Source organism: Condylostylus longicornis, unplaced genomic scaffold, assembly GCF_029603195.1.
Source record: "Condylostylus longicornis isolate FDR11 unplaced genomic scaffold, ASM2960319v2 ptg000211l, whole genome shotgun sequence".
NCBI lineage: Eukaryota > Metazoa > Arthropoda > Insecta > Diptera > Dolichopodidae > Condylostylus > Condylostylus longicornis.
The window spans coordinates 228,183-246,438 of NW_026578178.1; the positions used below are offsets into that span (position 1 = coordinate 228,183).

Consider the following 18,256-nt stretch of genomic DNA (forward strand, 5'->3'; position numbering starts at 1 on the left):
ATTTTTTTGAATAGACTCAATCCTATTAATATGTATATCATAAAAGGGTGACCATGCTTGTGAAGCATATTCAAGATGAGGACGGACCACGCATGTGTAGAGTGATTTTAAGACATAAGGATCATTAAACTCATTTGACCAGCGTTGAATGAAACCTAACATTGAGCTTGATCTGCATATGATATGATTATAGTGGTTTATAAATGATAATTTCCTATCGAAGCAAACACCTAGGTCCATTATTGAATCAACTCGACTAAGAGCTTGGCCATTCAAAGTATAGTTTGTAAAAAATGGTCGTTTTTGCCTAGAGTAGCAAATTTGTGCATACTTATTTACTTTGATTTTTAGGTTGTTACTTGAGCACCAGCCGTAGAAGCGGTTAAGATCATTCTGAAGACACAACGCATCATTTGTAGAGCTTATTTTTTTTTTAATTTTTATGTCATCAGCATATATTAATACCTCACTGTGCGTTAGCATCGAAACAACATCATTAATTGAAATTATTAACAGCAATGGACCTAAGTGACTACCCTGGGGTACACCAGAATTAGGCGAAAGAGGCGAGGAAATTCCTGAACGAAAGAGGACTCTGTAAGTCCTGCCAAAGAGATATGACTTTATCCATGCTAAGAAGTTGTCAGGGAATCCTAAGAGTTTCAATTTTAAAATAATAATTTCATGTGGTAGTATGTCAAAGGCTTTGCTGAAGTCTGTGTAAATTACGTCCGTGTGATAGATTAGTCACCGTGGATTTCTTTTTCAAGAAGCCATGCTGACGCACACTAATGAATGGCATACAATGGAGATAAATACTGTCATATACCATCAACTCAAAAACCTTAGGAATTGCCGACAGTTTAGCTATAGGACGATAGTTTTACACGTCATTTTTATTGTTTTTCTTATGGCCTAATGAAAGCTTCCTTCCACACGGACGGGAAAATGCCCGAAGAATAACACTTATTAAAAATTACGGTTAAGATGGTTTGTATGTATACTATTCCATTTATTTAACTTCTCATTTACTTTTATCAATATTGCATATAGGAGTATGTCGTTCGTTTTTATGAGTGTTGGATTTAGTATATCGTTCAATTTTATTTGTATTGTGTAATATTAATACAGAAAGAAATAAGGAATAATATAAAATGTATATCAATTACCAATGTATATACAGTCATATTTTTTAATAACTAAAAGAGAAAATTGGAATTCTTAGTGTGCGATAAGTGAGCGATGAACGATTCATTCTGGAAGAAGTAAACTAATCAGCTAAGTTCAGTGAAGTGATTCGTTCTTTAAGATTAGTTCGTTCGAGAACGAACATGACTAATAAGTAGTGGTAGATATATGACATTGAGCAAAATTATTCACAAAAATATATTATCTGAAAACGAATAAAAGAGAAGCTGACAACGAAATGTTTTGTCTATTATCAAATTATATGTGTAAACACTAATAAGTATAAACTGTTCACAAAAAATTCTGCAGATAAATATTTCAAATTTGTAATTTGTTTGACATGCCTTTCAATGTGAAAAACGTTTCCAGCAATCGGAATATTACGTGTATTATACTTCATATATTGGGATAAAAAATTATCTAATTCTAATCAAGGGATTATTTTTTGAATTGCTGGAATTTCCTTACGTACTACTTACCATTTTCCTTACGTACATTTCTGAAACATCAGCCCTTTTTAAATTTAACGTATCATTTTTTACCGTTACGCGATGTAATTAGGACATTTTCTTATGACCTAGGTTTTAAGTTATAGTAAAATTATATCGAAGTTGGAAGTGAAGTTGCAAGTACATGACTATAATCCAACTAATGAAAAGGAAATATGCGTTTTTAAAGCTCAAGTATCTATAAACTCTTTCAGTGAATTTTTACGGCAAATCCGTCATAAACAAAAAGAGACTCTGACTTCTTAAATTGTACGTAACACAATAAACGGTGTATTAATGACAAATATACGCTGGGTTTAAATGTGCAATGAATAGTAATAAGGAAGTTGACAAACAAATAAAGTTTTGTATTCGACACTTGACATTACAAAATATTATAGTATTTCTGTCAGCCGTGATTCGACATAATACAGGGTTGATGTTGAATTTAATTTCTTATAAAAGATACATAAGAAAATATCAAAGTTTTAAAAACAAAATTTATGAAAATAATAATCAAATATTACAATTTATTTCAATATTATTTGGATTAAATTGAAGTTGATGAAAAAGGTATTATTTGAACTGCTTTTACTACAAAGACTATTGTGTTTTTGTTAGCGACTATGTTGTACTTCGAAGTTTCCTTCATTTTGTTACATCTTTCTATGTAGTAATCCTACATTATCAAATATGCAATCATTTTGTGCTTCTTCCTTATCTGCACTGCTGCTTGTTTCGGTCTTCAATTGGATTTTATATTCTAAGTCAATTCCGAAATCATATTTTTCCTGTAATACGTAATCTAAACTTCGATATCAATCTTCAAAATTACCCCTAGACATGTCGAACGTATTCTAGCAAGAAATGTGCATAAAACCAAATTATTCAACTTTAAAATCACTATACGGGGTGTCCGCGACTCAGTGGTGTTATGCAATGAAATACATGCAGACGAACAAGAATCACCTAATGACATTTTTCTTTCTGGGCGGTTGCTCTCGAGTTATGGGGTCTCAAAGTTGGAACATGCAAAAATTGTCTTATTTTCACATTTTTATTTATAGCTCGAGAAATGTGACAGGTAAATCCAATCTTATAGTTCCACGTTATAAACCTATCATTTGTTTACAGGAAGAAGAGCCTTATATTCTGACCTTCATTTTGATATAACATAATGTGGGAAAAATTTTAGACCTTGGAAAATTAACTAAAACAAAGTTTTTTCAAACAAAAACCAACTTTTTTAATCTTTTTTAATCTTTCAAAATGAAAGATATTTGCGTTATCTTTATTTCTCCGCCAAATATTTCCAAAAGTTTCAGTAATAACGTGTCTACGTGGATCAAATTTATAACAAAATTAAAAACAAAAAAGATCGAGATTTTTCGCGACAAATTAATTATAATCCAATTAAAGTTTACTCTTCAACCTTCTTTGTGTTTTGTTATTATTCGAATAATGTAATTTAATTTAATTAAGAAGATCATTTATATACCAAATTAAAATGCAGTTGGCACGGTTGCCAGCTGTTATAAAATTAGAAAAAGCTGAAACGTTACGCCAACTAAAAAATTAACTTTTTTAAAAATCTAAAGTTGAACTTTCAAAATTGTCGAACTTTATAGTCATACGATTCCGAAGTCCGAACAGACTAATGTAGATTACATATAAAAAAGCCCTTGCTCTGAGGCTTCGCAGTCATATTTAATAGACACGGAGTTATACTTAAAATTTCAAAAAAGCAAAAAATCATGACTCATTGAACATCATTCCCATACAAAAATTTTGTCTACACATGAGGTTCAAACAGTGGTATATGTACTTGTAACAGGCCCTTAGATACGAGACACCCGAATAGAAGAATAGTAGTTCTTTTTAGTAAGCTTTACGGATGAAATTTAATTTACTGGATTTTGAAGGAAGTGATTCTAGCCTAAACAAATATAAGGTACAATCTCAATTTTTTTAACGTTTTATTTTATTTTGTATATTTAGGCAAGATATGCTAATTTTTTTATTTTTGTAAACTATTATCTTGTAATAACTTACAAGATAATTTTTGTAAGTTTTGGCAAGAATATCTTTTGAAAAAAATAAATTGAACTTGAATCGATTTTCAGTTCAGATAAACTACGTTACCTGGCAATCTTTCCCGCAAAAAAAGATTTTGTGTATATGTAACTAAATTTATTTTGAATGTTAATTTCTAATTGGCAAAACGGTAACTTAAACTTTAAGATTCCTCTCAAAATAGATATACAGGCACTCCTATTTTTTTCTCAAAAAAAAATACTGGTGCCTGTATTAAGCAATACATTCACATTGTTAAGTTATGAAGGATTAATATTGCAAACGCACCGAACTATAATGAATATTTTATATCACGTTATTGTGCCGCCTATACCATATACCTACATACATATGTACATAGTCAATTTTTTGATGAACACCAAAATATGGTTTGACCTGAAAAAATAAACATAGAAAATAGGCACTCAAATAACTTTTACAAATTTTTTGTAATACGAGTATTGATCTAAGATGGGGTCTTAAAGATTATGGTTACTACCATCATTTGCGAACTTGAGTTATGAGAATTTGCGTTATTAGGCGAGAAGTTAAACAAATTGTTTACAAATTTTTTTTATTCCTTTTGTTTCAATTTAGAACAAACAATTATATTAAAATAAAATTGAAAGTATTTAATATATACTTAAATTAAGTCTTCTACTTAATTTTTCGCAATAGTTTTAACCCACTGCTTCCAATTTAAAGCTTCCAAGTTTTAACATGTTATTTAAGTAGACAAAAAATTTTTAGCAAACAAAAATACTGAAAAACAAAACCATAAAATTTTTCATGATGTTATATTCGGGTCTTGATTTTTAACAAAATCTGAATATATTAGAACAAATTATATGTTAATCACCTAATTCATCAAAACAAACGTTTATTAAATATATGTAATTATTTTAAAAATTAAAAGAAGTCAGCTCCAATTACGTATTTGTATTAAATGAAAATTTTTTTTTTAAAACTGAAACTATACAGGAAATACCGCAAATTCTTTAACGTCAAAATTTTGTTTTCAGTCTGCAAACTGTCTGACGTATAAAACTTTTATGGACAGAAATGTAGTAAACTTTTTACCCGTAATTGACTTTGAATTTTGATCATCCGTAAACGTCAAAACAAAAAAATTTTTTTTTAGATTTAAAATAATTTTATACTTACATATTAAAAATTAACAAAAAAAATATTTTACTTAAATTAAAAAAAAAAAAATCTACAATTTTGACGCTTAATTGACTTTTTTTAAACGTTTAAGAATTTAAGCTTTGACTGAAAGTAAAAACGCAGTAGAGTATTCGTAAACTCAGACAACTCAGATTTTGTAAAATTTGAAGTTTAAGAATTTACCAATAATCTTCATTAGATGAATAAATCTGGCATAACTAATTTATCAAAAACAAAATCAATCAATCTAAAATTTTCCTCCGAACTTTCAGTTGAAATTTTTTCATTTAATACAAATAAAAATTCAGAATTGGCACAATGCCAAGTTTCTTTCTAATTCAACGGTTATCGAAAATAAAATGTTAGTTGCATAACGCAAAATTAATTTCCACTCTACCTAAAAATTTGATATGAAAAATCAGCATCTAACCGACTGCAGTGTTTAGTTTAGTGACACTTCCTTTCAATTATAAATGTAACTTTTTAGCTAAATGTAGATTTTTTCTCTTAGTAGAATTTCGCTTTGTGCCACCCGAATCACTTGAATAGTTCACCAATTAGTTTCGGTAACAATAAGAACTGAAATGTAAAATTTCAAGAAATTCCATCAACCCGTTCCAAATATATGGTAAAAAATGTAAAATCAGCCACCAGTTCTGTTTCCGGGCCCTAATCTTTCAAAAATATTTACAGATAGAAACTAACTGGTGAACTTTTCAGGAATTTTGAGTGGCAGAAAGCGAAATTCTACTAAGAGCCAAATTTACACTTTTCTAGGCATAAGACTTGCTAACTTTTTTTAAAATTTTTAATCTTCTGTAACACCTTCACTAAACTAGATAACTTACATTGCCTTCGGTTATGTGCTGATCACATAAGATTTTTTTTACTTATTCTCTCGAATTTGAAATTTTGTCTGTTGCTAAAATTTTTGCGAAAACTAAGGAAACAAACATAATGTGCAAAATGTAAAATTTCCGAAATAAAGAAATTTTTTTCTCATTTGAGAAGAAAATTTTCCTCAAGTACAAATTTTTAATATTTACGTACTCGTATATTCTCTTCTTCCATTTTAAAGATTAAGATTATAACTGTCATGGCCAAAAACATTCGTATATATATTTGGTTGGTGTGATAATTGTGGTTGATGTGATAATTGCAATGTTTGAGTAAGCTGTTTACTATATTGATTTCGATATTCTGCGTCACTTGATGCTGACGGTCGTTTGTCCATTTGTTGCATTTTTTGTGTTTCAGAAAATTCGGGGAAATCAGTGCGTGAATATGTCCAACGACGTCGATTTATTAGATGTTTTAGTCGATTCAGGCGCTTTTTTAGTTCACAAAAGACAGGACAACATTCTGGGAAAGGTCGATACCAAAGTTTTTCTTCATCAGCCTGCTCACAATTATCTAGAAGAACGTCCAAACAACTAAAAATAAAAACATTATTTATGAAAAATATTCAATTCTATAAGTAAAATTTAATATATATTGCATAATATAATGGGATATTGCATAAAATATGAATATCAATGCTATCAATTTATTTATGTATATTTTCAAAAGTAAGTCATGCTGTGCAGCTATAACTTCAATATATTAAATATTTGATTTTCTTACAACTTACGTTTTTTAGTTCCACTTATCTGAAGTATTATAGTAAAATTTATTATTTGACAAAAAAGGCCGGTGGTAGTTAATTTTCCATTTTTCATATTATGGATTTGAAGTTTTTCGTTATTTTTACTGACCGTATTGTGTATACAATAGGTAGGTTATGTGATGGCAACAAATTTTGCATATCGAGTTTTCAATGGGAATGTACTTCTCGGGAAATGTACATAGTAGGGAAGTGTAAATAAACTATTTTTAGCAACCTGTCGGCCTGTCGGATATGAAATTTTATATGTAAGTTTATTTCCACTATGGCACGGATTGATTAACTTTTGGGATATATCAGGCCTCGGGAACTGCACTTTTTAGCGGTCCTGTTTTACATTTTTGAGCATTTTGAAGAAAATTTTCAACCAATTTACTTGAAATTTTATATATAAGCTTCACTAGACCGACCGCGAAACCTCCTAACTTTTGGAAGAAATCTGGCCTCAGCAACAGGATGTTTACTACGGGTCAAATATATATTTTTGCGTATATAAAGAGAAATAATCAACCGATTTCATTGAAATTTAGTATTTGATTTCTCGTATTGAAACAATCAACATATAAATGTTTTGAAAAGATCAGGGTTCGAAAACTGATCTGCGGGCCGATTTTACATTTTTCATCATATCTACGGAACGAATTGATGGAATTTCTTGAAATTTGATATTTGAGTTCTGGTTGTTACCGAAACTAACTGGTGGGCATTTCAGGGAATTCGTGTAACACAAAGCGAAATTCTACTAAGAGCCAAATTTACATACTTCTAAGAGCCAAATTTAATTTTAACTATAAGCTTACTAATGTCCTAAAAATTGGAAATAAGTATTTGACAGATGTTTTTATAATATTCTGTAACATTTTCACTTAACTAGACAATACACATTGCGGTCGGTTATGTTCTGAGCACATCAGATTTTTTTTATTTAAGATCTTTTCATAAACGCAGTATATGCGTAGTTGTGAGAACTGCGCTATATCTATAAAAATTTTGATAATCAAGTTTGTTCGATACATTGCTAACCTATCACAAAAATATGTACATGGCAAGCGCAGTTAAATCATCTGTATTTTTTTTACTAGATTTTGCAGTGAATTCAAACTGATTTTAAAATTAGATTAAAATAAAATAACCTTATCTTTGAAGTTTAAAAACTTTTATTATTTACAAAAGTAATTTATATAGTCTGAAATTAGTGAAAATTTATCAAAGTATTTCTTTTAGATTCCTATAAAAAATACTTCCACTGTATAGGCAAATACAAGTAAAGTCAGCAAGCTTACCTTTAGTTTGACTGTCGAACTAAACAAGTGAATTACTTGAAGCAGTAATAACAGGAGAAAAAAATATTTTCACTTAGTACTTTAGTAGTAAAAAGTATAAATTTAGAAAGTGCTTTATATTTAGTGCTTTATGCTTTATATAAAAACAAAAACTTTTCCGTTAATATAGAGGAAACAAAAACTTTTCCGTTAATATAGATAAAGAGCTTTCAGAAAAACGATAAGTATTGTAAAAATCTTATTGTACTTATCTGGGTTAACAACATATAAATCCTCTTCAAAATTCCTTAAAGACCGATGATGCGATGGAATTTCAGTGATAAAAAAAAACTAAATAAACTATTTAATAGCGAGATATCAATATATCGGTCTTGCTGTCTATCTGTATGTCCATTTGTACAAGGTTATCTTAATTTCAGCTTAACTGGTTTTATTGAAATTTTCTATCTTAGTTTATACTTTAGCCGTTTTTGCAATGTTAGGTCTCGGAAATTATGGCATTATTACGGAATTTTACAATTTTTAAAAAAATGCTAAACAGATTTTCTTGAATTTTTTTTACGGGGCGAAATTAGAAAAAATAAAAAACAAAAATGTTCATTTACGGAAAATTATCAATGATTTTATATTTCAATTGCGGTTGTTAAATTCGTAAATATTTTGAAACATCAGAGCTTGGCAACCTTATTTTAACTAGAGCAGAATTTTACATTTTTTTATAATTTCTCAACCTGTATTAAAAGCCAAATTTGAACAAATTTACAATTTTTCAAATTTTCAAATATAAAAGCACTGTTTAAAAGGCATTTTCATAATTTTACCAAAATATCAGAAAACTTACTTTGCGTCTCTATTCAGAAGACGGATTGTCAAAACATACAAATGTAATGTAAATCCAAAGTCGCTTTATAGTGGAAATAGTAAGTTTTTGGGTTTATGATTCCTATTTAAGAATGATTTTTAAAAATAACTTAATCTATTTTAAATAGCCTACGAGACAGGGAATTACAAAATGAGAATTTTAATATTTTAGCAAATAAGATAAAAATTTGTGCTTCATAAAACAGTTAAACTTTTCTTTTTGCTCTATTAAACAAAACGGTTTGACTTCATATCGCAATTCTTCTTGAATGCCTAATTGTATCACTTTCCATTTTTTGTAAATAATTATACCACAATAAGTTTCAATTAATTAACGAAAAATTATATAAGTATAAAGTATTCAAAGTGATAGAATTATTTAAAACAAAACAGTTCCTTCAAAAGGTTACAATGTTCTTACAACTTCGATTGTAGAAAAGAATTAAATGTTTACTTTGTTAATGAATTTTTTTATATATTTTAAAAAAACTTCAGTATCAAAAGTATAAAATAACACTAACACTTTGTCCCGCAAGAATAATTTTTATTAAAATCTAATATTTCTTACATAATGTTTCAATATTACTTCATCTTCAGAGAAAATGTATTTGAGCAGCAATATTTATTTGAGTACCTCTAAAGATGATGTACTAATCGAACATAAGAATGTAAAAAATAATGGATTTTAATAAAAATTATTTTGAAACACATAGTTAAAATTCTTTTATTATTTTGATAACAAATATTGTTTCAAATTAGATATTTTATCAAAAAATTCAGTCTTATAAAAAAGCCGACTAATTTTTCCAATCATAAATTGTGCACCATTTTTAAATTTAAAGAAGTTGGTATAAACCGACTGAATTATATACTTCAACTTGACAATCTGAGTTTAAAAATTTGTTTTTGAAATATCTGTTAAGTCATTCCACTGAAACTTCAGAGATATATGCGACCTAAATTGGACACACGACTGCCAAGTCTCATGAATCTGACTTTATTAAATATTTAAAATAAGGTTTTGGAGTTGTATGGGAGAAAGTCGAACCCATTGTCCGAATTGGTCCGATTACAATAGCAGCCGTAACTTTTTTTGGCAGAAAAGAAAGAACTAGTGAAAGTTTGGTGTCGATTGCATTATTCGTTTTTCAGTTATCGTACGATCGGACGGACAGACATGCCTAAATCAACGCAAAATTTGCGCTGAACAAGAATATATATACGTGTCCATACCGAAGCGACTCATTCAAGTTATTTTTTTTTTCCTTTATTCACTCCTAGAAGGAGCATAGGGCTAGTGCATGATATCACGCACTAGTTTCATAGCGTCATAGAGTTAACTAGGTAGGTGACTAGCCTACCGTAGTTTTTATTTTATATTAATTATTTGGATTATTAATATTTACTGTTTATTTTTTCTTTAGTTTTTAATATCGAATATTATTAATATTTGAAAATTACTTGTATAATATTTATTAGTATTGCATATTAAGTTATATAATATTGAATATAATTTTTATAGTGACCTGACCGGGGTTTGAACCCGAGACCCTTCGGTTAAAGGGCCGGTGCCATAACCACTGCACCAATGGTCAGATCATTCAAGTTATAAATTCCATTAATAATTAATGGTGTATTTATATCTCTTTTTAGCACTTTTCCAAAAATTTTTTGAAAAAAGTGCTTATTAGTTTCACTCTGTCCGTCCGTCCGTCCGTCCGTGGACACTTTTTTGTTTACAAAACTTCTACACCCTTGAAGATAGAAAGTTGAAATTTAGTAAGTACATAGATCTTTACTAGAAACTTATATGTGTAGAACAAAATTTTCATCTATCTCCCGCCCTCTAGAAGTTATACCCCCCCCCAAAACCCTAAAAATGGCCTTTTTTAACTATTTGTTGCAATGAAACCATAAGCATTTTCGAAATTCTGTAGACGCAGAAAGGCAGCGGCTTGCTTCTTGTATAGCGCGGTATACTATAGTTAAACTTTAGAAAAACAAAATGACCGTTCAAATTTACCGTTATCTAAAGTCATTTTTTTCCAAATTTTTGATGTTGTTTTTCTTCTAGACCCCAGCATATAGAAGTTTGAAATTTTAGGGGCTTTTATACATTAACAAATAGTTCATTTCGTTAGAAGAAAATATTTTTCCATCTCCACCCCCTCTCAAGTTATCGCCTCTTGAAATTTGCAAAATTTGAATTTTTGACCTCCTATATTTCCGAAACCGAAAGCTTTTTCAAATTTTTATAAACGCAAAAAACTAACGGTAAATTCCATGACATTAAAAAATATAATTATTTTTTTTAACTCACACAACTAACCCTTAAAATCGAGCATTAACCTCACTTTATATTAATTTTTGCTTTATTTCAAAGATTGCGTAAATCGTTTATCCTAAACATATGCAATCCTAGAAATAGTTTTGTATATAAATGAAAATAATTTTAATAGTGTGATAGGTACAGTAAAACACGGTTAAGTGGAAATCGATCAGCCAAGAAAATTTTGCCACTTATACGAATTCGACTTAAAAAATTACCTCCGATGTCAAAGAATTGAATTTATTAAAAACTGGTTCTAATTATAAGTTAAAAATTAAAATTTTATTTCAAAATCAACAAAAAATCAAAAAATTGCACATTTAACTTCATTATAAAAATAATAATAGCAATGGTAAATTAATTTCCCTTAATAGAAAACATACATAATATTGACAACTTACAAACTTTTTTTATTCACAAAATATTTTATGATTTTTGCTTGGGTTTTTGTTTTTAAAGTTTATATTAGCTAATAATAATATAACTTTAATTTTCAACACTCAAAATTTGACAATGACAGAAACTAAAATATTTTGTGTACCTACATAGTGTTGCTTTTCTTATTTTGTAGTTGAGAGTGTAGTTTTTCATTTTTGACATTTATGCTAAATAAAAACAGGGATGTGCAGTTAACCGAATAAATTTACATATTAAGTATTACATGAGGGAAAAAATATATGTGCAGATAAGCGTGTTGTGCACTTATCCGAATTCCACTTAAACGAATTTTTTTATATGAAAAAATCGAAAAAAGTACAAGCCACGAAAATTTGATGCAATTAAGCGTGAAATCCACTTAAGCGTGATCCACTTAACCGTGTTTTACTGTATACATAGACTGTATTTAAATACAAAGCAGGGTCAAGTAAGATTTATAATAAAGCAGCATGTGCGGTCAACAAATTACCATAATAGCTTCATATCGCAAGCCCTTCGTTATTAAAAAAAAAAGATAAATTTATTTATAAATTGAAAGTAAATCCACTTTATTCTAGTTTCTGATTTTTCGTAATATGCAGCAATTTTACGTTGTAGTGGTTTATTTTTCTATTTTTGTATTCTTTATACCCTGCACTTCGTGAAGGGTATATTAACTTTGGTATGGAGTTTGTAACTACTTGAAGGAGTCATCTGCGGTATGGACATATATATATATTCTTGCTCAGCGTAAAATTCTGCGTCGATTTAGAGATGTCCGTCCGCCCGTCCGTCCGTCCGTCCGTCCTTCCGATCGCACGATAACTCAAAAACGAATAATGCAATCGACACCAAACTTTCACAAGTTGTTTCTTTTGTGCCAAGGACGAACCCTATTATTTTTGGACCAATTCGGACAACGGGTTCGGGTAGCTGCCATACAACTCAAAGAGTTTATTTTAAATATTTCAAAAACTAATAAAGGTACAAATATGAAATTTTGTATACATGTGTCCAATTATATTCTACATATTCTCTAAAAATTTTAATGAGACAGCTGCACCGGTTCGGGTGGCTGCCATACAACTCCAAAAGTAAATTTTTTATATTCGGCAAAATAATAAAGTCAGATTCATGAAACTTGGCAGTCGTGTGTCCAATTATAGGTTAAAGATATTTCTGAAGTTTTGGTGGAATTGCTTGGTAGGTTCGAGTGGCTCCCATACAAGTCCAAAAGCTAATTTTAAATATTTGGAGAAATAATAAAGTGAGATTCATGAAACTTGGCAGTTGTATGTCCAATTATAGATCAGATATATTTGCGAAGTTTTAGTGGAATTGCTTGATAGGTTCGTGTAGTTGCCATACAACTCAAAGAGTTTATTTTAAATATTTCAAAAATTAATAAAGGTACAAATATAAAATTTTGTATACATGTGTCCAATTATATTCTACACATGCTCTAAAAATTTTAATGGAATAGCTGCACCGGTTCGGGTGGCTGCCATACAACTCCAAAAGCAAATTTTTTATATTCGGCAAAATAATTAAGTCAGATTCATGAAAATTGGCAGTTGTGTGTCCAGGTATAGGTCAGACATATCCATGAAGTTTCTATGGAATGGTTTCACAGGTTTGAGTAATTGCTATACAACAACGAAAGGTGCAGGGTATAATTCAGTCGGTTTATACTGTTTGAAATGTTTTTACTTATTTTTTTCTTACTTTTTCCTAAATATGTTTAAATATAATATTATGACTATTTCAGATAAGTTATAAATGTAAATTGTATCCTAAAAAATATTAAAATTGTAACACTCTATATGAACTTTTGTTCACTTGAGGCACTGCCCTGGTAAGTATAAGGCCACTGAGTAGAAAAAACAACACTCATTTTCTTTTTATGGTTTTTAAAAATATGTATAAATTTTATATGAAAAACAAATGATCACAGTCCTTTTATGTTTTCAGTCATTTACATTTAAAAATATGTACCTAAAAATATTTTTACATATGTAAGTAAATTTTGAAGTTTCATTTTGTTGTTTGCAAAAAAAATTACAAATGAAGGAGGTTTGCATTCAAAATAAATTTTATTAAAAATATATTTCCTAAAATTTATAGAAAATTAATTGATACTTCCTCATTAATAGGGCACTAAGTTAAATCAAAATAAATTTTATACTGAAAAATTTTCGTGGTGTAAATTCACCAAACTCTAAGCAAATTTTCCTTTTATTACAAACATTTTTATATCCAAGAAAATAATGTCCTAACTTCAAATTGATACAAAATATCTTCGGCAATTCAAAATTTTTGAAATCTGGAAAAATAGGATGTTTGATAAAAAAAAGTACGTTTGGAAATCGTAGGATGTTTAAACTTCTAAAACATTGTTAAAATTTTGTTTATATGCTGCAAAATTTTTCCAGATTTGAAAAAATGATAGTATGGAAATAACAATTTGTTGCAATTGATTATATTTTGGTGTTCAGAGAGTTCAGAGAGCAAATCAAAATAAATTCCAAATTTATATGGAGTTTAAATTGAAGGTGTGTCGGAATTTTGCTTCTACTGATTCTAAATGTTTTTTAAAACTTAAAAATTTCATCTGAAAAATGCATTAAAAAAAAAAATACAATTTTTAGGCATACAACTTTTCTTGTCTTCCAAATAGAAGGGTACTGAATTACAGAGTAAAATTTTTGAATGAAAAACAGAATTTAAAAATAAATTGAAGAAAAAAGCAAAAAAATAATTATTATGATCTAGATGGCTTTTAAAACTATACTAAATAAAATGAGATTCATAAAGAATACTCAAAAATTTAACAAAAAAAAATAAAAAAATATTTCAATCGGCATATGTACTTCGAAAACATAAACATTCAGAAATGCTTTTGTATTTTTTTCTGATTCAAAATATTTTCAGCTTGGAGGCCTGATAGTTATATATAGCATTAATATAACTAATATCATTTAATCAATAAATCTACAAAAGTAAATTTTTTAATGATTAAAGGTCAGCTATGCAAAAAATTATTTTTAAGATAATTTGAGATATGTACATAGTTAGAAAAGCCTGAAAAGTAGTAATTATCTGTACCTTTTGTATAATGTACCTTTAATTGCTCATTTCTCTTATAATATATAATACTCCTTCAATAGCTTTTTCCAAAATAATTTCAATAGAAAATAAATTGACGAAAAACATACGAGTTATGTGGAAGCTGACCCGATTGAAGCAGTTTGGAAATTTTTTTTAATGCTGTGCCTTATACTTATCACGGCAGTTCTTCAAGTTTCGGAAATAAATTAATAAATCAAAAAATTAACAGAAAAAATAATGTTCAAAATGGTTTAGAATATGTTGAATGAAAGATTGTAGAATAAAAGTTTATTCTACACAGATATGAAAGTTATTCAATAGAGATATCTAATAAATGTAGTTTAGTATTTATTAGATATTTCTATTCATCATAAGCCCCCATGTTGCTTTCATGGTATCAATCCACTTGAACGATAGCCAAAACGATTTTTTAGCTGAAAATGTTTTGAGCAAGAATCAGTTAGATCCACTACTTCAAGGACATAATTTGATTTAAATTCTCCAGATCCAATGAAGTTTTATCTAAATACTACAAATCGTTAAATATTTAAAAATAAAAGACGGGTTAGATGTTTAGGAAATCACGTCGTAAAAACATTAGGTAGTATTATTTTGTTTTAATCATAAAATGTGGAATTGTATAGCGATTAATATATACACTCAGTCAAAGGTTAAGAAGCTGCATATTAAAGATTTTAAAAATCTATCCTTTTCTTCACACAAAGAAATAGTACGTGTTAGAGGTTTCATCAATGATTCTGAAGAATGGTATATAATAGTATGAACGATGCTGTAAGATGTATGATGCCTTAAGAATACATTGAAAGATATCGGGTGTGGTCAGCACGTAACTGACCGCAATATATTTTGCCTATTTTACTGAAAGTTTTACAGAAGGTTATTAAAATGCATTTCGAACACTTAATTGCAATTTGAAAGAAGTAAGCAGCTGTTATCTAACCTACTTAGAAAAGTGTAAATTCGGTTCTTATAAAAAAACAAGAATAGAGAAAAAACTGCGATCTTATAGAATTTTTATTCAACCATATGCATTTGGTTCAGAATGTATCATTTTTGCTTTAATTGTTTTTTTTTAATATGTTCTCAAGAAGTTTTTGTTATGACAACTTTTTTCTACGTTTGGAATGCATAGCTATAAACATATGTATATGTTTTTTCTACTCTTCTTTTCCTCTTTAAAAATAAGCTAAAAAAGAATAGTAATAAAAATTATGAATTTGGTTGGAATTGGATCTATTAGGTCACACTTGTAAAAATAAAAATATAGTATTTTCGGTTTTTAGTATAGATACTTTTTTATGGTTACTTATAAAAAAATATTCATGCAAGAAGTAATTTTGATAGAAAACACAGGTATATAATTAAAAATTATAAATTTTTTATTGATTTAGAGGTTATGTATGGAATAACATATCGGATAAATTCCCTCCATGATTGTTTTGCATAAATGTGGCTGAATTGATGCAACACTTAATTTCCTTCTTCTAGCCGTGAGTGGTCGTCGGCTTGCTGACATAAGTCTTAAACTTCAAAAAACCCAAAACCAAAAACCAACGGCATTAGATCACATGATCTGAACGGCCTATTCTGATCATCAAAATGGGAAATTACACGATGAGAAAATGACACAAGCTGTAATTGATTTTTTTAAGGGCTGTTTCCCAAGAGGCACCGTCTTATTGAAACCACATGTCTGACCAGCTGCATTTTCAAAGAAGAATGGTCAGCAATCACTTGTGGATTATCTGAACCCCAAATGCGACAATTTTGATGATTAACAAAGCCATCAAGGTGAAAATGTGCCCCATGGCTAAAGATGATGTTGTTCGAAAAAGTTTCGTTATTTACAAAATATTGCTCAACAATAGAAATGCGCTGTTCTTTTGTGTAGCGCTCCATTTTTAATAACCCTGAACTGTTACGCTGTATTTTTTGATTGGCAACACTTGACCGCAAAAATTTTGGGATACCCTTTGTAATGACTACGCTCTTTATAATGCCACAAAACACAAATTTTTATTTATTAGCTCTATACGCTATTTAGGTATTGACAACAAAAAAAAAATCTTATAGGATTAGAAAATTTTTATTAAATTTCTTTTAAGCACAAAGAATAAAAATAATTTTTTCTAAATAGATAATATCTTTTAAAATAGTTTCAAAATTGAAGCTTGGAATTTTTTAATAAAGTTTTCTTAAGATTTTAAGAAATTTACTTAAAGAAATCCTAAGATTTTCCTTTGAATAATTACTTATTGTGTATATTATATATATGGTTTACGAGTATTTTACCATTGAATTCATATAGCATTGAAATGACATTGTGAATTAAGCGATTCAAAAAGTAACACAATTTTTTTAATATGTTAAAAACATTCATCAAAAGCTCTTTTAGAGTTTGTTAAATTCATTTCAATTTTTCAGTTTAAAATTTTTAATAGAGTTTAAACGTGAACTCTACCTCGTGTAGATTTCTTTTTTTACGGGGCGAAATTAGAAAAAATAAAAAACAAAAATGTTCATTTACGGAAAATTATCAATGATTTTATATTTCAATTGCGGTTGTTAAATTCGTAAATATTTTGAAACATCAGAGCTTGGCAACCTTATTTTAACTAGAGCAGAATTTTACATTTTTTTATAATTTCTCAATCTGTATTAAAAGCCAAATTTGAACAAATTTACAATTTTTCAAATTTTCAGATATAAATGCACTGTTTAAAAGGCATTTTCATAATTTTACCAGAATATCAGAAAACTTACTTTGCGTCTCTATTCAGAAGACGGATTGTCAAAACATACAAATGTAATGTAAATCCAAAGTCGCTTTATAGTGGAAATAGTAAGTTTTTAATAAGGAAATAGTAAGAGTTTAAACATGAACTCAACCTTGTGTAGATATGACTGCCCATAATTAAGCGAAATTATCTTCGCCGATTTCACCTGCGACGGTAAAATAGCCCAAAGTTCTATATTGTCGCTGGTAGGTTTTTGGACATCACCTACTTCCACGTGTGTGTAACTTTATATACAACATACTGTAGATTCAGTCAACAGTTGATTTTGCAGTTTTGCGGTTGTTTTGGGTTAATAAGGAAAATCGTCCGTCGTTGCAATTCACCAGTTTAGTTTTGTTTCTACACTTCTACACTTATATATAGATGCTAGAAAAAATTATGGTATATACAGCACTAGAAGAACTTTGCATTTTTGTAAATTTTGTTAACTTTGTTAATTTAAATTCGTGTATTCGAAGGAGGAAGTCCTTGACAGCACTCTATGCACCGAATTTATTAGCAAAATATTAGCATGTCGAGACAGTCGAATGGTGGCATGTCTCAAATGTGACATCTATGCCCGATTACAGGCAGATCAGATATAACATCACGAAATCGGGCGTCTTGCGCAAGAGATGTTCCGAGTCACAAATGGGGCCTATACGAAACGCTCCTCATGGATAGAATGTGCTCTGTACTTTCTTCTGTCAAGGCCAGAACGGACATCGAATTGGCTAATGGAAACCTGACAGCGGCTATTATCAATGCGTATCATGGTGGTTGTCCAATCAAGCCGAGGCCAAGTAACAGGAAATGCCCAGGGTGGAATGGGGAACTTCCAAGGCTTAGACTGGAGAGCAAGAAACTTTTTCATAAGGCCA

The 18,256-nt window shown here is 29.1% G+C and overlaps 1 protein-coding gene across 2 annotated transcripts in view; it reads right to left on the reverse strand.

Moving 5' to 3' along the window:
- Nucleotides 1–3,269: 3,269 nt before the first annotated feature.
- Nucleotides 3,270–18,256, reverse strand: part of LOC129616453 (uncharacterized protein CG1552) — a 40,787-nt gene continuing 25,800 nt past the window's right edge. The window contains exons 3-5 of one of the 2 annotated variants that reach the window (XR_008697547.1): nt 5,967–6,349; nt 4,099–4,511; nt 3,270–4,041 (exon numbers count right to left, since the gene is read on the reverse strand). Coding sequence is in view for 1 of the 2 variants with exons in the window: in XM_055532077.1 (XP_055388052.1) it covers nt 5,989–6,349 (361 nt within the window). In the remaining variant the exon portion in view is untranslated. Of the gene's footprint in view, nt 4,512–5,966; nt 6,350–18,256 lie in introns of both variants that reach the window. The other variant, XM_055532077.1, reaches the window with a different exon arrangement.